General features: G+C 38.4%; 1 protein-coding gene across 3 annotated transcripts in view; it reads left to right on the forward strand.

Moving 5' to 3' along the window:
* spock1 (SPARC (osteonectin), cwcv and kazal like domains proteoglycan 1) overlaps positions 1-27424 on the forward strand; it is a 152681-nt gene that overhangs the window by 97647 nt on the left and 27610 nt on the right. For all 3 annotated transcript variants that reach the window (XM_034690196.1, XM_034690198.1, XM_034690197.1), the window contains 2 exons: positions 3485-3565; positions 21758-21872. In XM_034690196.1, coding sequence (XP_034546087.1) covers positions 3485-3565; positions 21758-21872 — 196 coding nt within the window. The remainder of the gene's footprint in view (positions 1-3484; positions 3566-21757; positions 21873-27424) is intronic.

Consider the following 27424-nt stretch of genomic DNA (forward strand, 5'->3'; position numbering starts at 1 on the left):
TCGGTGGCACCAATTTTTACTCTTGTCAGCTTGTTGCAGCTGCACTTAATCCCCCCCTCTTCTCTAGGTAAAGGCAGATTGCATACCTCCACCTACTGTGTTTGAATGTTATAGTTTGTTAATAAGTAGACATTAAAAAATATATAAATATATGTATTGGATAAAATTGTATTATTGGTAAAATAAGTGATGATAAAAATACTCCCTGTATAGGGCCAATAATCTGTCGGCCTAGTATAAATCCTTCACCTCTCTTTATGATGTACATGCATGAAAGATGTTTGAGTATTGTGCACTAGAGAAATATATTGCTCTGGTAGAAGTAGAGCTGCGCGATAAAACATTAATTATCATGATATTATTTTTCTCAATATATATATAACAAATGTACAATAAAATGTTGATATATTTAAACCTGTGATTACACCCTCCAATCACTAGATAGGGAGTGTGTCTTATAGGCTAGTTCCCACCCAACATTGAAGATAAAAGAAGTCTGCATGGAACAGCCAATCATGTTGCAGGGTTAGAGGTAGGCAGGCTTAAAGATGTTTGAAGCGAAATGTAAACAGTTGAATCGAGCGACAGCGACACTGAAGAAAACGTAAAACCTACCAGCTCAAAGCAGAGTGAAAACATGCTCAACAAGAAAGGCCAATAAACTTCATTAGTTAAGATATTTTGGCTGTTTACTAGACCAGTAAATCCCAGATAAAAGCTAAAAAAACGTCTGGTTTCTTCAACTTTCACTTAGGAGAAAAAAATCTGCCTCGTAAACGATATGAAAGAATGATTTGATGTTAATTTTAAAAATTATCGAAACTGACTGATATAAAAAACATTACCGTGATAACATCTTTTTCAATATCACCCAGCTCTAGGTAGAAGTTTGATTATTTTACAATAAGAATTCAGAGAAATAATGGAAGATAATGCACTGGACTGCGTATGTGTGTGTGTGTGTGTGTGTGTGTGTGTGTGTGTGTGTGTGTGTGTGTGTGTGTGTGTGTGTGTGTGTGTGTGTGTGTGTGTGTGTGTGTGTGTGTGTGAGTGTGTAGTGTAGTGTAGTGTAGTGTAGTGTAGTGTAGTGTGTCGATCATGGGGTGGGGGGTCGGCTCATCTTGGAGTCCAGTGTGGTTATAGCTCTGGGGAAGAAACTGAGGAGTGTGATGATCAGAAAGAGTTAATGTTTGCTGACGGGGCCACAGTGAGCAGAGTGAATTGTTACTGCCCTGCACCTCAAGTTTAGAAAGCCAGAGCCAAAACCAACAGCAGACTCACAGCGAAATGAAGCTGTGAATCAATGGACTGCAGTGTGCAAACGGTGCTGAACATGCTGTTTTCAAGGGGAGATGAACACAACAGTAGATCTCACAGAGGGAAGACTCTGCCCTTTGTGCCTCATAGCAAAAGACTTTAACAATAATTTTAATTCAAGATAAATAAACCTTAAAGTGTGTGAACAGCTTTCCATCATAGTGGGAGCCCTCAGGCTAGATGCCAGCAGTTAAACGTTGCATCAGAGAGTCTTGAGGGAGGCTGCAGGTGATACTAAAAGGTACAGACACAAGACCTTCAGAGACCACTTTGGAGAGATTGCCTGCAGAGAAGAAAAGTTAAGATAAGAAAGTCATCCAATAATGAGGAGAATAGAGATGTCAAGGAAGAAAGAGTGGAAGAATAATGAACAGAGGACATATTGACAAAAGTTAGGCTAACTTTTTTTATGCCTCTAAAGGCACACTAATCTTATTCCTTTGTCCTGTTATTACAAACAGTCAACTGTTAGTCCTTCATGAAAAGCTTTATTCCCAAATAACTACATGAGATGAATGAGTTGGAAGGTTAATCATCTCAGAGTGTTAATGTCACAGCCTACAGACAAACATGACAAAGTTCCTGTACCTTAGTGTTTGGCTGCTCCGCTCGCCCCCTCGAGGCTCTGCCACTGCTGGCCTGCTTCCATTCATGATGTTTTACTGCTGTGTGTTTGTTAGAGCGAGGATGGATTATTGTTTTTGTATCTAGATGGATAGGGGCATTACTCTGCTCCCCCTTGGCTGAGTCTACTTGTTCTTGTGTGGTAATGACGTCGGAATGATTATTTCTTTCAGATGCAAAAAAATTATGCCTGTGTTGTTATGCTGCTCCAGCGAGTCTGGCTTGGGATTTAAGAGTTATTTTGGAAAACTAAAGCCTCAGCCTGTATTAACACATGATGAGATTGTAAAGTTTCAGATCCAAACACAAGAGTTCACTTTTATAAGAGTAATAAAATAATTAAAGACATTTTTTTGTGGAAATTAAGTGAGAAAATGATACCACTCATGTATGGAGCGGGTGCATGATAGTGGTTAGATTAGGTTAGCATATTCTTAACAGCTAGCCCAGCTTTCAAAAATACAATACCAGCTCTAAAGCTGTATGAAGCACATTCTTGATTGTTAAACTGAACACTAAACAATAAAAATAAGTAGTCCAATAGTATCCTAAACTGCAACTTTAAGTGCAGAGGGATCTGTCGCAACTAGCTATTTCATGGCTAACTGAAGCCTAGCTAGAAGAGCCAGGGTATTAGCAGAGATGTCACATTATTGATTTAACATTTCTGTCATTACATTGATTAAAAAACAAACATGTTAATTAAAGGGTGCTATGAAGGTGCTGTGTTAATATTTGGGTACATCGAAAAGGATCAGGTTTAACCAAGCAGCAACCTCCGGTCTCAAACTATGAAGCCCATGCGGAAGTGTTATAAACTGCAATTCATCAAGAATCCGCTTGAGGCTGGCTGCAGAAACACCGGAAACCACATAGACACCAATGTTTACAGCCTGGTTCAAAAAACGAGTGTAGTCTGGATAGCTCATTTCTCTAGGATAAGATAACATACTCCTTTATTCGTCCCTCAACGGGGAAATTCATGGAGTTACAGCAGCAAACAAGAAGGTGTACAGTAAAAGTATTTCAACAAGAATATATATAGAAAAAAAATGTCCATCAGAGACGACAGCTTGGCCATAATATTGGCACACACTGTACGGGGGATGAATTTTTTTTTTAAATGACCGTTCAGAAGATATTAAGATTACGAGTTTTTGCCCAAATAAGGACATGACTAGACTCCATGACGGGAACACATAGCTGTTGGCTAGGAGGCTCAAACTCCGCCCCTTTACGTCACACTCTGCCTGGTTGAGTTCTGCATTTCCAATATGGCTGCCGCCATTGATTGGCTTCAAACAGCGCTCAGGAAGAGATGGTTGACGTCACGATTACTACGTCCATTATTTATGCAGTCTATGGGTTTAACTGATGCTTTGATACTAGGCTTATCTACATTGCTCATGATTCCATCTACCTTACTACTGACACAATAGAAGCATAAAAATTTCCCTCTAACTTAACTAAGGTCAGAGTTTATTTTATCTAAGTATGAACCATACTAACTATTAGAATGTTGTTTTGTTTTTTTCTTTCTCAGAGCGAGGGGCTGAACCGAGCAGATTTGGAGACCCAGAAACTAAAGCTCACTCTAGCTCAGTCAAGAAGACAGCACAGGAAGGTGAGTTGTTACATGATTTTAATCAGTGAGGGAGTGTGGAAGTTTTTGAATAAATTAACAGAAACATCTTCAGCTCAACATGTTGACGAAGTTTGATGGGTCTAAAGTTATGTTCCTGTTGCCACAGATGACTTAGATGACACATTTAGCTCTAATGTACAGTGTGTGTTTGTGGGCTATAATGATCTCACTGGTGATCTGTTTGTCTTTACAATAATGATACTCACAGTCAGATCATTCCAGATTGTCATGTTTAATGAGAAATAAATGCTTTGTTTGCCAGTCATTGATATTGCACATCGGATTTTGCATGACTTAACACTGAGTTTCTTTGTTGCCATCTTAGCTGCAACCCTGTAAAACAGGGTGTATTAAAAAGCAGTGTTTAGCACAATGAGCTCTCCGCCCTGTCTCAGGTTGTGTGCAGAGATGTCAGTGTGGTAGAGGGAGGTAACAAAGATCACAGTGTGTTGTCTGAACAGGACAGGATGATCAAAGCTAGCCTGTTCAGCAACATACAGATGTTTTCATGGTTAGAGTGAGTACTGACATCATGGTCTGTATATGAAGGCTGACATGAAACTGCGATTTTGGATTTAGCAAGTTACATTTCCCTTCTTTAGAATGTCATTCTGTCAGTTATGGTGTTTGTGTTCGGAAGAAGCAGAGTCAAATAAGCAAAAGTGGATGTAATTCTCTAGAATGTTGTCTGTTTGAGATTACCAAGTATAATGGTGAATAGTCTTCATCTTTCCTCTGTAACCAGAAAAATAATAAAAGGAGTCATTTTTGGTTGTTAATTTCAAAATACAAGCTTTTATTGCATATATTTGAATTCTTTAATTTGGAATTTAGAATGGTTGATGAGAAATGTCAGGTGTAAAACATCTAATCATCATCTGAAAACATGTTTAACAAATATGCATAGTTAATATTTGCAATTTATACAATAATCATGTATAATTTAGTGATATGTGTGACCTCCTTATTTATTTATTAACTTGAGCGATCCCTTATCCTGGTCCGGAATTATCTGATTTTAATTGTTTTAAGATTAATTAACAGAATACATTTGTAAAGTATTGACTCAGAAGTTATAGATCAAAGCAACAAGGTGTAGTTGGTCATGAATGAAAAAATCTAGCAAATGATTAATCTAACACTGATTCATTTTCCTTCCCTCATGGTCTCTGTGGGAGTTATTAATGATGAAAAACACAATGCTTATACAACATGTGACTTTAAGTCCATTCAAGTGACCTTTTTCACAATATACAACCCTAAATATATAAAGATGGCAGAAACAAATTTCGATATTCAAAGCTTTAGCCGGCACATGCAGTGCACAAACAAGTGAAAATGACAGCCAATGAGAGCTCTCGTTACAGCACAAAGCTCCAGATTGCTGCAGGGATGATAACAGATTTGGTAAATGGAAAACTAATTGGGGAACCAATCGGTAAATCAAATGCAATTTGAAATGCGACTGATGCACACATTGTGTTCGGTTCGTTATCTAATTACAAAACCAATTACACATGTTTTGATGATATTCAATTGGAGAAAAGCTGCACGGTAACGTTCTCTAGTTCCCAGTATTAGAGCCAGAAAAGATCTACTCAAAGAGCTGCAGCTGTACTGGGTTGTTTTGAGATTCAGCCTGAATAATTAAGTTTAGTCATTTCAAACCTTGGTACTGGAGTTTGTGGAGTGAGTGGGTTATTTTTTTGGTTGGTTATTAGTTTTCTTCTTTAATTTTTTTTCACAAAAATAGAGAAATAAATAACACATTAGGAAAATGTAAGAACCTATTGTGGGCTTGGTAGGAACCTGTAAAACGGCATGTATGAAAATCACAACTGAGGACATATAGCAGGTAATAGTATATTTTCTAGTTTTATTTATCGGCTTTGATGCCATGATTGTGTGGATAGAAAAGTGGATAATGTAAAATGGGAAGAGAGAGTGACCTGTAGCCTCTGTACATGGGGCAATTTAACTACTAAGGCAAATCAGCGCCCCAGAACTTTATTTCATTCTAAGTTATCATTAAATATTTCAGTCCTACGTCTGTTCTCAATGTGTGTTGCTCTCTTGTAGAAAGCTTAACATCAGAGATTTTAATGTAAACATGTTTTTTATTGGGTGGCTTTGTTCTGAAAAAGTGAACATGAGTTGGGAAAGCCAGAAATATCAATAACTGGGGTAGAAATATGTGAGTTGCTGGTTTTGACCTCTGATGTAATATATGTGCAAACACTCTGTTCCCTTTCAAATGGAGTTGAATGAGTGATTTTGGATTACGTATACTGTGTAATCTCCCTCTTCATTCTCCTCATCTCATCCCTCTGTAGTGTTATTCACCGGGTGGTGTGGTGGTCATGCTGGGGGCACAATGTGTTCATTTCAGCACACTGGCTTTGGACATGAAAAAACTGTAGAGAGAGAGAGATTTGAAAGAGTTTTCAATTGCAGATATAGTGGACAAAGTTTGTTTTTATCTTACTGCTTTCTTAAGCTTAAAGGATGACCTGATAAACACACACCTGTGTATGACATATCAGTTTCTGTTGCTTGTAAACAACAATATGGTTAATATGGTTAGATAATGACAGGGGAGGAGAGTAGATGAAGTGAAGGAGATATGGGGTCCTGATCCTCTTCTGTTCATTCACACACACACACACACACACACACACACACACACACACACACACACACACACACACACACAGCTTTCAGCTTCAGATTAATGAATGCCTCAGTCTAGGACAGTGCAAAAACATTTAATTAACTCTGACACTGAAGGTGAGACGTGAGGCCAGATCTGTCATCCACCTGTGCGTGTGAGATTTTTTTTTGTATGTTGTTGTGTATGTGTGTGTGTGTGTGTGTGTATGTGAAAAAAAAAAGTAGGTAGAGATCACAGTGTGTCAATGAGCGAGCAGCCAGAAGAATCAGGTTGTAAGTCGAGCGTGTGGTCTTTCATTGTGGACTCTGCTAAAATTGACTAAAGGTCAAGCTGACAAACTCCTTGTCTTGAAGCGGCACATGGTGAGTTAAGAGGAAAGAGAACCTTTTTAAAAGCTGAAAAAAGGAGACCACTTGACATTGTGCAAGTGAGGAAAAGTCTGGAATGAATAAAATAAAACCCTCCTTTTATTCCATGTGCAAACCTCTCACTTCTAACCCTGCCAGGATCAGAGTGATTTAGACACACTAATTGTATTCATTTTAATATCCACAAATCAGAATCCAATTAAATTTTACTCCGTCAATAGTAACCCACACTCAGTAACCATACTTAGCATCTCTTTAGCCTCTTATACCTGCACATCTGGCCCAAAATATCACTGACATTTCTGAACATACACAGTTTTCTATGGACATGCATAGTCCCAAGACAAAGTCCACAAGTCCCAATGACTCTGATCCCATGGCTTCTCCTCTAGTTCCACCATTAGATTAAAATGTATGGTTCTGACTAGGGGTGGAAATTGATAAGATTTTATCATTGTCAATGCCATTGTCGATTCTGCTTATCAATCCAATTGCTTATCAATTCTCCTAACGATTCCTGAGTTTTTTTTTTGTGGGGAAAAAGAGTTGTTCTACACAGTCTTCCACACCAAAAGGAACCATTTTTATTTTTTCCAAAATTATGTCTGCAGAAGACTGAACATGAACATATTCAACTTGAACATACTGAACAATAGGTTGACCTCATTCTTGTCCGCGTGAGTCCGGGCATGGCCCCTGGAGACTGGAGTTTCCTCATGGTTGAAGGAGTTCTGCGTCGCAGAGTGGAAAGGAATCGTTAAGAAGAATCGATAACATTTGTGTACAATTCCAATGGAATTGATCGATTGGAACCGGTTCTAAGTCGGATCCGGTTTTCGATTCCCACCCCTAGTTGTAAGTGAATTGTCTCAACAACTGTTTGGTGGATTACCATAAACCGTTGGTTAAGATATTGAGATAAAGACAGCCTGACCTTTCAGACCAAGAAAGGTTTTATCAGAGGAAGTCAAATGCAGACACTCTGTCAAGCATGTTTGCTATCTCATACAACTGTTCAAGGAACACTATCATGCTTCTTTCCTTCTTATCTGGTAAGGTCTGTGTATCGAGGTACCCCTTAATGTCTGTATTCTGTCCCTGTTATGTGATTTAAAAAAAAAACAGTATGGTTAAGTTTAGGCATAAAAACTTGAGTCTGAATTTGGAAACACATCCTGGTATAGGTCAAAAATAGCCCAGGGTTGACTTTTGGTTTCACACTTGTATTGAATCACCTGGGTGAAAGTACTGCTTTATATGACGCCTCCATCCCCTCATCCAAAACAGACTTTAGTGCTAGACAGCTGTTGTAGTTGCTTTGAGCATCTTGATACATCTTGTATTAACCACGATGAAGGCCTTGCAACCTTATGAAACTAGTGGTTAAGGGGAACTTATTTCACTGTCTTCAGCTGTTGTGTGAACTTTTCTGCATCTCCACCCAACCAAGCTGTTTTCATGTGCTTCCATTTTATTTCTACTTGCTCTGTTCTCCGTAACTAGATAAGAATTGTTTACACACTTAAAGCAGAAAAGGTTAAGTATAAATTCATTTGGACCATGACAATTAGCCACTTCCACCTGGAATAAATGTTGCTTTGCTTGTGCATACTGTCCTTAAACGCCTCGTATGCTTTGAAGCTGTCTTCAAAGACCATTTGATTATTTGCTTTCATAGCGTTCCCTTAAAAAAGACTTTGCTGCCAGCACCCACTTCACAAAACATCCTCTTCCAGGGCTTTTCACAGCAAAGTGTGAGTGTGCGTGTGCTAGTGTGAATAGTGGTTGTGTGGCAGTGATGAATATTCAGTTTGTAAGCGATAGTCAATAGCCCTCCTCTCTCCAGATATTTCTCTCCCGTAAGCCACCGTGCTTTCTTCTCTGACATTCAAACCAAAGCTGCCTGTTTATCTTCTCCATTCCTCAGTTACATCCACAATAATATGATTGCCCATGTTTTCAATAATTAATTTTCTGGATGGTGAATTTGCACTATCTCTGCGTCCTCCCACAGGCCTTCTCCATGCTTTCATCCCTCCATCATTTCTCTTCGTCATCCTCCAGTGCCTCTCACAGGCCAAACAGTCAGACCCCGAGGAGCGTTCACAAAGCAGACAGACAAGGAGATTTTATCTTCTGCTGATCTGTTTGCCTTTCTTCTCTCTCTCCCTCTCTCTCTCTCTCTATCTCTTGTTTTCCTTCGTAGCCCCCCCAGGAAAAAGAGAAGAAACACCTTTTTAATTAGTTTATCAAAGCATGAAAGTGATGCTCATTTTTCAAATAACAGTGGAGAATTTGTCCTTTGGGAACAGTTGTTGAAGCTTGTGTTTACTTATATCAAACTTGTTTGTTTGCTATTAGAAACAGTAGCTGGGGAGAGCAAACAATAGAGAGCAATGGAGCAGGATGTCAATAACCAACACACACACACACACACACACATACACTCATACCCATACTCAGATTACAAAATCACCCCGTTGACCTGTGTGCCGCTCAGCAGCAGCAATTAATTTAAGGTCACCCTCTGCTGTCTGACAGGGCTTGTTGGCGACATGGCCTCTGCTATTGGACTCTGACTATCTTTATTATCCAATCACTGCTCTCCATTCTGGCCTCCGTCCAGGACTAGAGGATACAGGAAGAGTGTTTTATCTTACCCTTCTCGTCCCTGTCTCTGAAGGAACATTAAGGGTGAAAAAAGAGGGAGAAAAACTAGAAGAGACAAAAAGTGGATGAGAAGGGCAATTTAATGTCAACCTTAATTGTAATAAAATTTCAAGGCATCAAGTTAAGTCCGCTTTTCTGGGGGGAATGCACCGAGAAGAACAGGGCAATTAAATGGCTGGGAAGGTGTTCAAGGTTGGACTCGTAAGATAAGGTCTTTTTTTGCACACTTGCACAAACACTTGTCTTAAGAAATAATAGTGCAGTGATGCAGGAACACTGACACTAATGCAGTTAACAGTGATTCAGTTACTGTAGGATTAAAACCACAACCTTGTCTAATACAACACTAGATTCCCCCTACAGCATCCAATTGAGGGTGTATATTAGAACAACAAGGCTGTGTAAAGCAATGATTGGGATTTAGAGGCAGGCTTCTACATCTACACTTATACTACTGCTATATAATTTATTTATGTAGGAAGCTAGTATACACATCATACTTCTTTTAATCTTTAATTCCTCAGATATGAAGGGAATACAAACAGACACATTATACATCTGAATATGTTTGCTGAAAATTTCACACTGGTATTTTTGAGACTTGCTACAAAGTATTGATCAATTTAAATATCATAAAGAAGAATATTTATTTAAGATAAAATATAGAACTTGACATTTACACATACAAAATTAGCCCAGCACCAGAAATCAATCTGTTTCTTTTGTTTAATGTTATAACGAAGGGGATTTCCATATTTCTTATTAAACCTAATTATACTCAGAAGCACAAAGCTGAATATTAATGTGACTCTTAATTTTCTTACACTGGCAGTATGTGTCTAGTTCTTCTCTGGCTGGCTGTGTTTGCATTGGGACTCCCTGAGGCCCTAAGCTGGGGATGGAGGGAGGTAGGGAGGGATAGCAGGAGGGAGGAAATGTAGATTTAGGCACTGAAAGTCAATATTTAAACCTACATCACTGACAGTTGAATTTTGTGCTAAAAGCCCTATTCACACTTGCACTAAGTTCCCTGACACTTGCCGAAATTACCCTGATGAGCTGCATGTGTGAACACAAACAACTGTTTTTCACCCCAATTTTATGCAGGATCTTTCTTACCGGCCCCTGGTGTCGTTTCAGGGGAAAGTTAGAATGTTTTTCTGTCAAAAACAGAGGTAGCTGCATCATAAGAATAAGACAAGCATGTTTTTGATACTTTAATGTGAAACTTTTATTTAAGATATTAGAAGAAGTGTATCACGATATTCTAATATCCAATATCTAATAATGCTCCCAGTGAGGCAACACTGTATATTATTCCACTACTCTCTCTATTTGCATTGTCAAAGTAAAGGGTGCATGTTTTGATACTCAAAACCCTTCATTAAGATTTCAGGAGAAGCGTACCTACATAGACTGATATTCTCTCTCAAAAATGCTCCCAGCCGTGACCAGCACCAGGACTCAAACTCTGTGCATGTTCAGAGCTGTTTAGTGGCACATCTCAATTGTAGGCTCTATTCGAAAAAACACCCATGTGAACGTGGAAGAGCGACACGTAATGGGATTTTTTTATTTATATATACAGTAAAGGCAAAAACTGTTGACAAAGCCTACAACAGTACTATACATGGACTACCTCAAAAACTTGCACATTGTACATTTGCACATTTAATTGCACTATGACATAAACAACCCAATCAGTCCATGCACAATATTTATATTTGTATTTATATTTTTATATTTATTACTGTTGTCCTCCTTTAATTGTGTGTTCTTTGTGGCTTTATATGGGACCTGAGAAACAAAATTTCGTTCCATATCATGCGACAGCTTGTTTTGGTATGACAATAAAAACACCTTGAATCCTTGAGTCCTTGAACTCTGTCCAACTGACATCTTTTCAAAATAGAATATATCTCATTCATTAACCATAACACTGTTTACGAACAGATGTACTGTATATGCTAGGGTTTAAGAGGGAATCACAAATTGAGGGAATGCTATACAATAGAAAGTAAATTGAAAAAATAAGTAAGAGTAAAATGAAAGGATCAGTTGGATAAGATTCTAAAACATTACACAATACTATCACAGTGTCTATTTGACATCATGCCCAGCCTCCTGAGACACCCAAACACCCACAAACTGGGAAGACTTAACAATGCGAGGGGACATGTGTGAACAGTCCACTCAGGTAAATTTCAGGGCAGAGCGTGTCTGAAAACAGCTGTAGAAAGTACTGAAGTATGGGAACAATGTGGCTGTGTTATGACTGTAACTCCACCAAATCACCTAACTTAAAAAAAAAATCCTTCTGCAGAAGAAAAAAATCCTTATAGTGCCTTTTCATGCCTTTACATAGAAACAGAGATATTTTACAATCTTACAGATAATAAATGCTTGATGATGATGATGATGACTTTGATCTTCATGTACAGGAAGATTAACCTTTAATGTTACAGTATTTTTTTCCCCAGATGCTCCAAACTTTTGATTTCAGTAGGGAATATATTTTCTTTTATGTACGTGCTGTGCTAGCTGAGCTTGAGCTACCAACCAAGGAGTGTATTGATTCCCCCCCAGTATATAAAAGCAGGTCTGACCAGATGGTAGCTGGGTTGATGCTGGGTTTGCTGCCGCAGCCCAGCTTTCAAAGCACAGCAGCAAATTGTACAACAGCCACAAGGTGTCCATGTCAAGCATTTTCAAAGTCAGACTGTAAAAGTCTCACAACATGGTACTGTAGAGGGGTCTTGAGCATTAAAAGAACAACCATTGAACTGTGACAACTTAAGCTTGCTGATGTCAATTATAATGCTCAATTAAAAAAACAGGATTATAGTTGTAGAAACATACAAATTATAAATATACTGTGAATAAGAATAGCATATAGGATCACGTGAAGTTCAGACAGAGCACAAAGGATACGCTTTCATTTTCTGATTGGCATCAGTTGCTTCTTTCAGCTGACTTGTACCATCCAATCAAATTCCTGCACTGACTCTATGAATGCCAGTAACACTTGCTGCCAAAGTCTCCTTTGCCACCAGCATCTCCTCCTATCAGCCACTTTACGCTGTGGGGATGAAATCTGACAACCGTGAGAGAAACATGATGAAATCACTGGTCGTCAACCTCAATCGTCAGTTCAAGGTCACACTGCCAAAGAAAAGCTGTATCAAAATTCTGTCAGTGGCAGAAATTTAGGATCAAATTGACACAATGTTGAATGCCTCTGCTGGCATCAGTAGTCAATCCATAAAGCAGCCAAGACTGGAAATTCTTTACAGGTAATTGCCCCCAACATTTACCAACATCTTTCGTCTTACTGCAACTAAAACACAATATTTATGCGCTTCACTGCCCACTGGTCAGTGGCTGTACTTAAAGCAATGACAGTACTTTGGTGAGGTTAGGGAAAGATGTGGTTTTTGAAATTTTTTTTGACCATGAGAAATTTACTACAACTGCGTCATGTGTTCAGAATCAAAAATACTTTATTCATCCTTTAGGGTAATACCGTCATTACTATAACAGGCTGCATACACAGTCAGGGCAGGTGCACTACAAGATTGTCTGTTAAACAACATGAAATATGTTGTCAGTTAACATTCATACTGCCCAGGTCGTTATTGCGAATGAGAATTGGTTCTCATTTGACCTACCTGGTTAAATAAAGGTTAAATAAATAAATAATAATAACTCATTCAATGTCAGTATTTTTCCAAATTGCCAGGTACAGTAATGTATAAAATGCATTCACTGAATTAACTCATTTTATCATAATAAATAATAATAATAATACATTTTATTAGAATTGCACCTTTTAAAAACATGTTTACAAAGTGCTTTACAGAGTGCAAGACATAACGAGTGAAAACACTAAAGCACATGACAAAGGTAAGGAGAGCTAAAATGAGTTAAGTAAAAACAATAATAGAAACCATGCAGAAATTAAAAAGACAGTGATGAGTTAAGAAATAAAAGTACATTTAAAAAAGTGTGTTTTTAAAAGAGATTTAAAAGAGGACAAGGATGTGGCTTGCCTGATCGGCCCTGACCGCACAGGCCCAGTCGCCTCTGATTTTTAACTTCGCCCTTGGACGTTCCAAGAGGGACCTGCTGGAAGATCTCAGGCAGCAGTTGGGGACATACATTTTAAGGCATTCACTTATAACTGGGACTGCATTATATTTCATCAAAAACATATTTGCTGCTGGAATTAAAGGAATAGTTTGACTTTTTGTATGAGTGGGGTTGTATGAGGTACTTGTCAAAAGCCTCAAAAACAAATGGGCTTTTGGACCGCAAAGAATAGTACTGAACATTTTCCAAATACAACATTCACTTACACCAAGATGAGTGTTTGGGTTGGACTTGTTTTAAATTAGCAAAGTTATGTAACTTAATTTCCTTATAGTGTATAATGAGCTTCAGTTTTTGTGAGTGTTTTTTAATGGAGGGGGGTTTGTAAGAGGAAGAGGCTCTACAAGCGAGTTTCATTTAAAAACATTTTCTAATAAATGTTATTATATACGCTTTGCTGCAAATTGTCTCCAAATTAAATATACATTAATTTATATATTTTTGTATGGAGGGTTATTTTCGCATTAGTGTCAGACTTAAAGAAGTGTACATAACTAGAATTTAAACATTTGAGAGCACATTGGTGTTAATTTGTTAATGATCTGCTGTTGTCTTGTACACTCACTGCCCTCAGCTGCATCTCTGCCAATCCATCCATCTGTCTCACCCCCACAGACTGTTAACCCAGCACCCAGGGGTCTTCAGTCAACCTTACACATGGCCAAGGACAATAGCTGGACTTCTGGGTGTTGGTGTCTGTTTGCAGAACTGTTGCTGCTGATCAGGAACTGTAACCGCAACATCATGGCGGATACGCACATGACTTGCATTTTACAGTATTTCCCTCTTTTATCAGCAACAGAAGTCAAAGAAGAGGGTCTTTACAGCATTGTCTCATAAAGGATCATGATTTTCTTCACGAACGCACACCCGCTTGAATCCTTCGCACTTGTTCATTTGGCACTGTCTTATCAGCAGCAGACAACCTTGTTCATTTACATAAAATCAATAACATTTTCAAGGTGTAAACGTGGTGTGAAGTGTGAAAGGGAGTTTTTACTTGCCACTTTGGAATGAATGGATATGCAATAAGGCATGTCAAGTTGTGTTACTCATGCATATTATTCTAACACACACACAAATGAAAATAAAGTCATGCTTAAGATTAGAGAGAAGAGAGGGGGAATAAAAGGAGATGAGGGACTTGTATTGTGGAAAGTGAAAGCGAGGTGGCAAGAGTGTGCTGCAGTGCGCCTGCATTACAATTGATTGGCTGGTTTAACCGCCAATGCTGCTCACTCAAGCTTTAAATAGACGGATAAAACTCTTTTACCCTACACTCTTCTATTCGCTCCTCTCCCCTGCACCCTCCCCCTCTTCATCCTGTCACTCTCTCCTCTCCCATTGCCTTCCTCTGCTTTTCAATTTCCTCTCCTCTTTGCTGCTCTTTTTCCCTCTCCTCTATTTTTGGTTGTCCTCTCCTCTCCTATATATAACATGAATATTCATATCACAACAGCTGAAAACGATTTCACGTTCGAGGCATCATTGTCTCTACAGATGAACGTCTTTGCTGTTTATGAGAGAGTTTGATCTGTAATCCTACATGTGGTGCTTTGTGTATATTTGTGTGTGTCGGTGGACACAATGCTGCATGTGTGTGTCTCATTTCCAGCTTGTCCCATAGTGGAGGTCACACAATAATCCTAAATTGTCCTCCAATCCTCTGTTAACCAGATACGAGCATCCCTTTCCCCACCAATCCTTCCTCTCTATTCTCTCCTTGATCCCTTCATCTCTCATTTCCTCGTGGTGATAAAGTCATTTTGTGGCAAAGTGAAATAAGATGGGTTTCTACCAGCACTGAGAGATGGAGGTGAGGACAGGCCCAGATACGCAGCTGATAGAAACTCACAGCAGAGTAGACAGCCATCATGAGGGGAGGTTGAAATCTCATCTCTCTGCATTCAGGAGAATATGAGAGGGCACATGGGCTTGTTAATAAGTTTTTGTATTTGTTTACGGGTTTTAGCAATCTCCAAATCCATCCGCTATTGTCTGATGATGTTTAGCCCCTGAAGGTGATGGCCAACTCTCTAGTGTCTATAGATAAAGTGCTTCTTGTTTCACACTTCCTTTTCTGCCTTTGTTTACAGTCCAACAAATATCTATTAAAAGGTATTAAAGCTAAATCAACATTATATGACAGCCAATGGAATCCTGCATTTCATTACTGTGGATTGCGTTCCACACTTATCCTTCCCATTATCAATGCAGGGTTCTTCCTGCATATAAAACTACAAGGCAGCTGCCTCCACCAAATTTCATACCATCACCCGCCCTCATCACAGTCTGACAGGTGTTTTCGTAAAGACCACTCTTACCCAAAGACAGTGCTTACGAAATATGTCATTTGAACTACAACCGTGGCATTACTCTGATGTGTGGCGGCACTGTTTTGTGATCAGTCCAGTGCACAGGCAAAGGTGCTGCCACAAGTGCAAGAGGGGAAGAAAAGTGACATGTTTTCTGTCGAGAGTGTTTGTGTTTTTCACTACAGGCAAGGACACCCCAATAACTGTGTCCAAAAATTAAAATACAAAACACAGATTGTTGAGTGCACCTTTTATATTAGACAGCTGTCACTGTTTGTCTTTGTTAACGTAGACTCTAGACTAATACTGTTCAATTTGAAGAAACTGTGTTATTACAATTGCGTGGCCAATATTAGGATATGTGATTGAGATGATAAATATTTTTATGAATCTACTTGTTTGGTTATCAAGGAAAATGCAGAGATTATTGATAGATATGAAATTTGTTTTACTTGATTTTAATCATACAAATATTATGGTAATAAAATAGTTGTTATTTTTCCCAATGAAAGTAAATGCCTTCCTTTAAAGTGAAAGACGATAGCTTCGTGACACTTCTGTAAACTTAAGGTATAAATACAAAAAGTTTTTAACAGTACAGTTAAGAAATGAAGGCATTCCTGCAAATTTCAGACAGCAACAGATTAAGTATGTGAACACACACACATGCATTCATCATTCTGTAACAGATTGGGTTACACGTTTTATTGTTATCTTAAGTTAAAGAAAGTTAAAGTTAAAGAACACTGTGGTGGCATTCACAGAGTTTTCCTTCATGTCTGTCTGTCACATTTTATCTCTTTCACTGGCTCTCTCTCGTTCTGCTGTGCCATCAGATTGTAATACTTAATGTAATTATTTATTTAATAGACCACCCAAATTGTTTATATCGTGTTAGCATTAGCGTTATTACAATGCTCCAACATGCTAGAGTCAGGTTGTGTCAACAGCTTGACATATCAAAAACATGTATTTCAGATCTGGGGCGGTACTGAAAAAGACATACTTCTCTGCAATAAAGTTAGAGAAAAGGAATCCCCCTATTATTTATAAATCTAATGATTCATAATTCTGTAGGAAAGCAACAGTAGCTTAGGTGATGAAGTGGACTTCTCCGTTTTTAAAGAGCATCATCCCACCATATGCATGATGACACTTTAAACATGCTGGTATGGGAAATTTTATTTTAAATGCAGGTATCAGACATTATTTTTTCAAGTGAAATAAGCTTCCATTTACAAAGATAAAGACAATTTATTAATTTCATGTTGTATTGAATTTACATCTATCCACCCCCGACTTATTCCATTTGGGGTCCCATGGGAGCTGGAGCCTATCCCATGTGTCATTAGGCGAGAGGTAGGGAACACCTTGGACAGGTTTCCAGTCTATCACAGGGCTTGTATTGAGTTTAATTTGAACAGCTTATTATTTTTTTTAGATAAACCAGTGTTTAATGTCAGACTATTGTTTCTTTGATTATCAGAATTCCTAAAATATGGTACTTATTGAAAGGTTTTGGCTGAACCAGTATGCACTGCTCAAATGCAATAGTGCTCAGGGTGAGGAAGGGACTGCCTCTGCCTCACTTTGAGCCAGGAAAAAACCTGCAGTGTCTGTTGAAAAGTGTTTAGAAAATACAACTTGTTCTTCATACCAATACTTGGAAAATTTCAGGTACCAAAATCTGTCCTTGTAATTTTAGATTCCGTATTTGTATGCAGTGTGTGTAAATTGTGTTTTGTACATTGTAAAACAGCAAATGTGTTGCTAAGACATGACAGGTGTGTGCAGACTACTAATCTCTTTCTGTGAGTCTATCTGAGCTCCACTATCTTCATTGAGTGTGTTTTTTTCTTACACCTCAAAGATGAAGAAGTATCCTATGACAGTACCACATACAAGATGTTCAGAGTTACATGTATAAAAGCTGATACATGTGGGTGTTTATGCTTTCTACATCGTTTAAATTATAGGCAGGCTGAGCGGACAAGAAGGCGAGCAAACTGCTTCTATATCTGGCTCTGTGGCTGATTAAGCGCTGATAAAGCAGCATGCGAACAGTGTTTGATCAGGTCAGAATAGTGGATGTTCGCAGCAGACACCAGCTGTGACTCAAACACATCCCATTAGGCCTCTAATGGAGACAAGGCCACTCTAGTTTTACAATGTTAGCAGCCACATGCTAATGTCTGGTACATAATGCTTTGATCTACACACTCTGTTCTCTGTCTTAATTAACTTGGGATTTAAATTAATTTTGGTTTGAACATTATGGTGACTACATGCTATCTCTGTGTATGGTTAAAAGCCCAGTTTGTCTTTGATCTTAACATATAAGCTTTGTCTTTTTTTTGTTGCTTTTGTTCATTACAGTGGCTTTTATCTTTCTTTCATATGTATCTAGAACAGCCATTTTTTAATTTAGTCCCATCAGTCCACTCATACTAATGAAGCTAACCCGTTATCTTAGGTTGAGAGCAGGACGAGCGTCACAGCAGAGTTAGACTGTGCCCATTTCCCACAAATCCATTCAATCCATTCAACCACAAGGACAATAGAGCCAGGTGGTTTCACTTTTCTCAGCTTTCATTAATGCTTCATCAACAACAAACAGACTCCCACAGTACTAGCTCCATTACAATGGCCATCGACCTCTAGAAAAGTCACATGTGATAACCCAGCTTCTTGCAGCGCCCATGACCTGCATTTCACCAGGGGTTTCTGTAAATAGGTTGTAAAGGTTGTCTCACTGTAGTTTCACTTCCCTTGATAATGACCATTATGTCTGTTTTATATTATTTTGTATGCCTGGTATTTGCTTTTATTCAAGGACATTTCACGAAGGAAACTTAGCAACCATGAAAAGTGTTGTCTCCTGGCATTAACAGCAGCGATATATATATATATGAAAATTGTACCCTCAAAAAACAAGTCAGGTTAGTTCCTACTTTAGCATTATTGTTGACAAAGTGTATATCCACAGCTCCTTCTTGATTTTGATTGGTCAGTAAGGGAGGGGTGACATTGATGGGCATGGCAGTGCACAAAAAGTTAAACCATTTTCAACTGAGAGCGCTGTGAGTGCAGCTTCTACAGTTAAATTTTCAATTTTCAATTTCAATTCAATTTTGCTTTATTGGCATGAACAAAGACATGTTATTGCCAAAGTACATAAATTCATACACATACATTACATATACATATTTCTACAGTTACCAGGTTGCCAACCCGGGCCTTAGAGTGACTTTCCAAGATAGACCGTAAATAAATTAATTTGGGTGTCCTAATTTCTAAACCTAAAGAGCGGTATTATGATAATTATTTAGGCTTTATATTGTCCCTCTGATAGCTTTGTGGTAGCTTTACATGATTTAATGCTTAAAACTAACTTATCCGAGGCTGGCGTCTTCGAAATCCCTCATTTCAGCCTCTGTCTGAAATGATTAATTGTAGCTATCGTCTCTTTAAGGCCCCCCAGCATTCCAGAATCCAGCATTTTGGAAGCCTCCTTCACTGTTGCCATGCAACTAAATTGTGTTTCTCTTTCTTATATGAAACATTTGACCTTTTAAGGGAATTCACCAACTCGTAATGCCATGATCTGAGCAAATATTGTGTTGATCTTGCTGAACCCTTGTGGGATTTTATTAACAAGCTGTTCAGAGAAGCCTGTAGACTCATCTGGGGATGACGCCAACACTCCTTTACCTCACAAGTCGCGACTTTGCCAACATGTAGTGACATTCAACATTTGAACTTTACATTTTATTTTAAAATATGAAAACAAGTGATATCACCTTTTTAAGTGCTACCACAGAATGCTCAATCATTTTCTCCCATCACACCTCCTCACTTAACCCTCAAATAAATCCTTGTTGAAGAAATTCAGACTCCTGTCTGTAGAAGTGGACATTCAACCTATAGAATATCCATCCTATTAGTTCATGACATTTCTTTTGCTCAAGAGCTTAAGAACCTCTTTGCCAAACCTATGTCATGGGTTACTTTTGTTTTGTATTTTCTTTGTAATGTCCTGACTTTGATTTCTGGTTTCACTTCATAGTTATCCTTAAGTCTTCCGGGTGTTGTGTTTCAGTGATTCATGCTCTGTATTTTATCTGTTACATGTTTTGTGTTGTGTTTAGTATTTTGTCTTATTACTCCCTGTGTATTTTCTGTGGTCTTGAGTTGGTTTTCAGTGTTTTATTTTGTATCTTCTATCTTCAGTTGTACCATCGTTACTCATCGGATTTAAAGTCTGTTACTCCTAAATTTAGAATAGAATAGAATAGAATAGAATAGAATAGCCTTTATTTGTTGTTATTTGTCATTGTCAGGTGTACAGTGAAATTAGAAGCGCTGCTCCTGAAGGTGCATGTGATACATAAAAATAAAATAAAGACAGGTAGAAAATATGTATAAAAGATAATATAAATACAGTAATAATATAAAAACAAATATAAAATATATACAGTCAGGTGGGGAGAAGATGTATTTGGGTTTAGGATATTGCACATTATATGAAAAGTTTTCACAGTTCCCTGTATTCCATTGACATGAATATTTTTGCACAGTTATAGATATTTCACATGAGGGGATTGTTTATGTAACATCAACATCAAACTATTTACTGACAGCCATTGTTCTTCAAGCTCCCATTCCCATGTTTCACTTCCATTATAGCCTATTAAAGACTGGGATCCACCTCAATGATAAGTTAAAAAACTTGCTACCTTGTTCCAGCTCAAACTGCCCTTGCATCAATTTTCTGTGTTCAGGCTACTCACTTCTCATGGTTGACATAATTCTTGATTCCATGCCCTTGTTGGCTGTCCTGAAACCATCCCAATCTCAAATATGTGCTTGACTGGAAAACCCAGTGCTGTGAATTACATATCACATGCATTTTTTTCCATGAAGACTTCTATCTTATCCTACAGAAACCAAAGATACTTCAGCTCCTGGCGTCCACTCCTCAAGACCAACTCTGTCTCACTGAAGCAGCAGAAATGGCCACTTCTTTCTGGTCTAGCAAGCATTTTCTCAAAGTCCTGTAATCCCTTGCATACTGTATATTCAGAACACTCTCCAAGCCATTTAAACTTCTACTGCTGCTGGCCAGGGCATCTAGACAGTCAACAATTAAAGCGCTCTGACGTTAGTCATCTCAGACCCATTGCTCATAAATGAGTACCTTTTAAACAAACTGTCAAATCCTTGCTGACCCCAACACCCATTTGTACTCTTTGCACTCTTTTAAACAAGCCATAATCAGCCTGGATGTCTAAATTACCCCACAGAATTATATGCACCCCCCAAGCCTTAAATATATCCATCCCCAACTGCTCTAAATGGAAGCAACCTCCTCCACCTTAACCCCCTTTTTTATATTCTTTATCCATCCCCAACATACCTCCTCATTTGGTTAAACTAAAACATTGTTGTGCCTTGGTCTTAGCTGGTGAAAACCTTTTGTCTCTCTTTTACTGCCGCTGCCTTTTTTTTTACCTCCTCTACCTCCTGTTTTTTTCTTTTCTTCTGTCTGTCAAATGAAAGTGGGTTTGTGCTGTTCGCCTAGTGTGAAATGACACAATGCTCAGAGTCAATGAGCTGCTTTGATCTTTTGTCACCCTGGACACCAGCCAGCTGTGCCTGGCTGCCACAGCGATAATGTCACTGTGGAGATTGATTTGGAAGAAGATGAGGTCGACGCTCAGAGAGAATAGTCCTCATTAAGCAGCACACACTGCGGAAAACTCAACGCTTACTTCATACCTTTAACCATCCTTCTTCTCGCTCTCTGCTGCATTTTATTATTTTTCTGTCTGCTTCAGTTAGCAGTACATACAAATCCAAAACCTACACAACAGCTTGATATTTTGGTGCATCAACTTTCAACCTTTTTACTACTGTGTCCTGATTCCCTTGCTCTGCATATGTTCATTACTTTTTAATTCTCAGAGATGAAGTTAATTATCTTGATCTCTTCCTGTAGGTCCAGATGCCACTAAGGACCCCTGTCTGAAGGTACGATGCCCTCCTCACAAGGTGTGTGTTAGCCATGACTACCAGACAGCCATCTGCACCAATCACAAACAGCCAGCTCACAGGTAAGAACCCACAGTTTTATTCATAGGTTTGGATCATAGACTGTATATATAATGGAAAGCGTCGCTCCGCCTTTCCCATTGTACGGTTTTGAAGCCAAAATATCCCATTCCAGAATGCAGACATTTTTAAAATTTTCTGCAGCCAGAGTCTGCACAGTAGGGAATTTGTGCGTTCCACAGTAACAAGCTCCGCCCTACAGCGAACCGTCCCGAGGTCCTACGGAGTTTCTCTTTACGGCAGATGTCAATCAAAGCAAACCCGGATGTAAATCCCCGTTTTTTAACCTCTAATAACTAACGAGAAAGAAACTTTTCAGAAAAAAGAGGCCTTGAACACAAAACAGTCAAATAATAACATATCACCATAGCATACGGATGTGAGAAACATTCGTAAGACGTGTATTTATTTTTTAAAGTTTGACCGCAGCCCCATTCAAATGAATGGGGGAGACAGAGATTTTGACATATACTGCAGCCGGCCACTAGGGGGAGCAGTTTTTGTGGCAGCCTCACTTCGAGCCGAGTGAGATGACGTCCATTTTATATACAGTCTATGGTTTGGACAGGGTCCCTGGTTTGGTTTAGCAGTTAAAGCACACACTCAATGTATTAGAGGCTGTAGTCCTTGTCACTGTTGTCGCTGGCTTGACTCCCTTGACCCTTCCCCATCTTCCACCTCTCTCTGCTCCACACACTTTCCTGTCTTTCCACACATTTCCTATCCCATAAAGGCAGAATTGCCCAAAATCAAATCGTCAAACTAATCTCTCTGTTCACATGTAAGACACTTGAACCAAAAATTGTTTTGGGATTTTGAGTATTACTTTGCTGCCGTAGGTGTTTCACTGTGTGTCTGATATGTGTGTTAACGGTTAATGAGAGGCAAATGGCAAAGACATTTAGATTTAAGTCCCATTTACCATTTTATGTCCCCATTGTTTGATGTGTCACAGACGACACTGCTGAATGTTTAAAATGAAAGGAATAAAAGGAGATTCAGCAAGGTTTCTTTTCTCAAGTATTTCTTTATTCTACTAACCTGATTTTAAAGTTTAAGCAGGTGATGGAAGTAATTCTTCCACACAAAATGTGCTTGCAGAGTTGATGAGGGTAACAAAATACCAAAACATTAATTTATTTTTGAGACTCCAGAGCAAATGCTCAAATAACTGTCAATTTCATTCTTTTGGGAGTGAAGGAACTGATGATCGGCATCATAAACACCAATCATACATTAAGAGCATAGCGTATGATAATCTATTGTATCATCCAGCTGTGTTAAATACTTGTTCCTGATTGGTCAGAACCCCAGTAACAATGGTGAATGATTCTCAATAACAAAAGTGACACCAGGGACAACATGATCACACACTGCATATCAAATCAATCCAAAGACAGGATTGTGGCATATTTCACTTCTGCTTGTTGACACTTTGGCAAAACTGTCAGTTACCACTAGCAGTGCATTTGCAGTGTTGGGCAAGTTACTGAAAGATAACAAGTAATTACAATTACTAGTTACTAATTTAAAAAAGTAACTGAATTAGCAACTGAGTGACAACACAATGAAAGAAATAACTTACTTCAGAAACTAACTTTAAGATTTCACCCTTTATGCACCCTGCCTCTTGTCTCCCTGGTATTGTGCTAATTAGTTCTCTAAAAGTAGAACACTCAACATTTGATATGGGAAGCATGTCTACAACAACAACATACCTCACAATCAGTCTGTTTAGTCCTTCTTGGCTCACAGATTGTGGAGCCTAGCGATAATTTAAAATAAAGCGTTGGCTATTTGGATATAGTGGCCTCTCCTTGGTCTGCAGAGCTAACCTGAGCTTCTCCTTGGTCACAAGTTGCAATGTTGTGCTCTATGTCAACTAGTTTAGTAGAATGTTGTTGTTGTTGTTGGCTCTGTGCTTTGTGAGATTAGAATTACTAGTCTTGGTCGTGGTACTTGCTTGTGGACAAAGTTTTCCTTCCTGCACAGAGAATACAAATACATAATTTGACATCGTGTGGGATTAAGTGCTGTTAGAGCCATAGAGTTATTTGAGTGTATGTGCCTTTAATTTTCATGCTGCAGGTAATTGGTGCTCCCAAATGGGAGCAACTGAGCATGTGCGCAGCAATGTGTGCTTTCATCTGAGCAGGACAAGGAGCAACATTATTTTCTTTGGTTTCGTATAGTTTTTTTGCTTTTGTGGAAATATAAGTTAATAGCGACGAGAGAAGTGATTTTGTTTGACTATATTTTTTATAAATTCTCTGTTTGTTTAATTTTATACAGCTTTCATTTCATTTTTTAGTAAACCTATTTTACAACGCACGAGTCAGAAAGATCACGTCCTGCAGAAGTGGCAAAAGAAGTTTTTTTCTAAAAGTTGCCACAAATAAGTACATTAGATATTCTTTCTGCCAGCATGCTGCTGTGTGACGCAGGTGCAACCTCAACACTGAGTGGAATTAGTAATCCTGTCATTGTCGGCTATTTGTTACGTAAATTAACAAGTTATGAATCCTTTTAAATTTCTGTAATTGGGGTGGCGTTATTAGATTTGAAAAGTAACAAGATGCACTACTAGTTACTGCAAATAAGTGTAGAGTTACAGTAACATGTTACTCAGAACACTGGGTATTTACAATCAGTTCAAAATCATGTCCATTAGCAACGATCACATATAAGAATAGTAAAGCCATCAAGTTTTAAAATGATAAATGGCGATAAGAAGTTAGTTTAGTAGTTAAAAGAGCATCTAATACAACATTGTGGTTATTTTTTAATCAGAATAATAGTATCGTTTAAGATGCTTTACTGCAACATATTTTCTCTTTAGCTCTAGAGAGTTGTATTACACCTCCAAGAAAAACGGATTAACTAAATGTGATTTGTGTTAGCAGGGTGTTAGAATTCAGTCTGCTTCAGTGAAAGACGTACAGGCACATACTCTAAACAGCAATTAATTTTAATAAAACCATGCGTTTGCTCTTTTGATTTTGTCAGCACCCAATTTGTTTGTGTTTTCAACCTTGTTATGTTGCCAATTTTAAGGTTTTTCAATTTTTCAGTTGAAGAAGCATTTCCCCCCAGAAGAACCCTGAATGAATTTTGTCGGTCTTGTGTTTAATTGATTTCCTCAAGTCATTAGCTCCTCAGATATTGGGTGGCACTTTTCTTTGTATTTTATTAATTCAAAGGCCTACTTGCTGCTTAGTAGATCACACTATTAATTTTAAATCTGTATTTGCCTAACATCATCTCTCAGTGAAGCTTTGGACCATGATATTATTCTATCTGTGAGTTAAATCAGTATAATTAGCATAACAAAGATTAAGCGTCCTGAAGAGGGCACATTGAGACTTTGTTGTCACCAAGATATTTGCAATTCATGATTGAGAAGTACACTATGATACAGAATGTGTGTGTAGAACATAATTCATCATGGATATTGACAAGACTGGCACACAGGACCCAAAAGCACGACTCTTTAAGGTTGTCAACAAAGGATTTTTAATAAAGTAGTAAAATAAAACAAGATAACAAAAATTCACAGCTGAGCTGGAAAACGTCCACAAAGTAACAAAAGGAAAACTTAGAACTTGACTAGAAGAGAAAAACAAAGAAGCAGACCTGGCTTCGGAGATCCCGTAAGGGCACATTCACGACTGACAAGACAAGACATCTGGCACAGGACAGGAGGTAATGGGGCACAGGTGGAAACAATGAGGGGCTGGGATGACAATCACAGGGAGAACATCAGGACAGGAAGTGAAGGTGCCTGAAACAAGAGGAAAGACATGACCACAAAATAAAAGCGGACATGACAAACATGAAAGACAAGACTGAAGTAAGTGCAAACTTAACATAACTGACGAGACATGACAGATATTCCTTGCCAAGAAAGTATACACTTTAGACAAACTGAAACGTACAAGAAATGAATTACATTCTCTTTCTGAGAACTGTCAACACAACATCTTGTTGAAATTGAGTCCTAGTTAATGATTCATTGTAATAAGTAAGATATTAAAAAACAGTTTTCAAGGCTGGCAGTATTAATTTGTACTCTGTCAAATCTGAGGCTTTTCAGATTTAAGTGACAGGGAAACTCTCAACTGGGCCTTGAACTACAGTACATTGATAGAAGAGCAGAAAAGAGATATCACTGTCTTATTTGAGTTTACTTTGTATATAGAACACCCACTCTATCCTTTTCTCTCAGTAAATATTTGTCATGCTGGCACTAAATACCATAGCAAACAAATTTGGCCCTTCAAATCCCACTAACAATTTAAGCCTAATCTTGTGCTTCACTGTATTTATGCGGAGCACTTGACATGAGAGTAGGAGAAGCATTGAGAAGCATTTGATGGGGAAGTTGATGAGGGGAAGCATTACCATCTTTGAGCACTCTTCTAATCAGAGTGCTTTTGCTGGGGAAATGTTTGAGGCTTGGAAGGTGAGTGGGACCCCTCTAAAAAATAAAACAAAGAAGTGACTGAAAAGCTGTTTGTGATTTTAATCTTGAAGTTTTACAGAGGGTTGATGTCTCCCCTTGGGACTGAATGTTGAACTCTTATTTCATGTAGTTTTATTTGTAGGATTATTGGCATGATGACTACTGTGTATGTCCCTGTGTCATAGGGAGGGGTTTGATTGTTAAAATAATACATTTGAAAAATCTGTTTTTAAAAGACTTAAAAATAGTCTTTGGTTACTGCAGATGTCCCCTCTTTGACAGGAAAACATTGCTCAGAGCTTATAAACACTTGACATGAAAGTGAGGGCTTAAAAACTGTTATTAAACATAATTTATAAATACCAATTTTTATGACCAGAATCAGCTGCCCTAACTTGGTAAGTGTAGAAAAGCAGTCCACTGTTAGTAATGCAGGTAAAATTGTGTGTTTGATCTAGGGCTGGGAGGTAAAGAGGAAAAATCACGTTTTGATATTTTTCAGCTGAATGGTATGTTCATGAACAATTACATCAACAGATTCAGATTCAGATTTATTGTCATTCACCATGTTAAAAACGGGACAGAACGAAAACTGTTTCTCAGGTCCAGCATTAGATATTAAATAGATAAATGTTTTTTACTGGATGTTAGACCTGGCATCAATTATTTGTTTGGTTTCAAAATTATTAACTCTACACTGCACTCTTTAATGGTCAGGTTGAATCTGTGACCAAAACACTGCATCCTCTGCCACTTGTTGAGTTGCATCTTTGACAACATTCTTCTGATGGACACTTTGGAGAGTCGTGCAGCAAGGCTCTATGACTTCAGTGTCTACTTTTGGCAGTACTTCTCCTGCAAAGTGATTGCCACCAGGTAACTGGTGCCTTGGCTCAATGGTTGTTAGTAGCTGTTTAAAGCTGTCCTTTTCCACAGTTGCATTCAGGGACCATGTCTTTACAATACAGCAGGCCACTGCCTCTGTAATATGGCCCCAACTTCAAGTTTGCAACATGGATTATTTCGATGCAGAAGGCTGCGTAAGCTTCATGTTGTAAGTTCTTGTGAGTGGTGGAAGAGATTTGTTGTGCT

Source organism: Notolabrus celidotus, chromosome 8 (assembly GCF_009762535.1).
Source record: "Notolabrus celidotus isolate fNotCel1 chromosome 8, fNotCel1.pri, whole genome shotgun sequence".
NCBI classification, from domain to species: domain Eukaryota; kingdom Metazoa; phylum Chordata; class Actinopteri; order Labriformes; family Labridae; genus Notolabrus; species Notolabrus celidotus.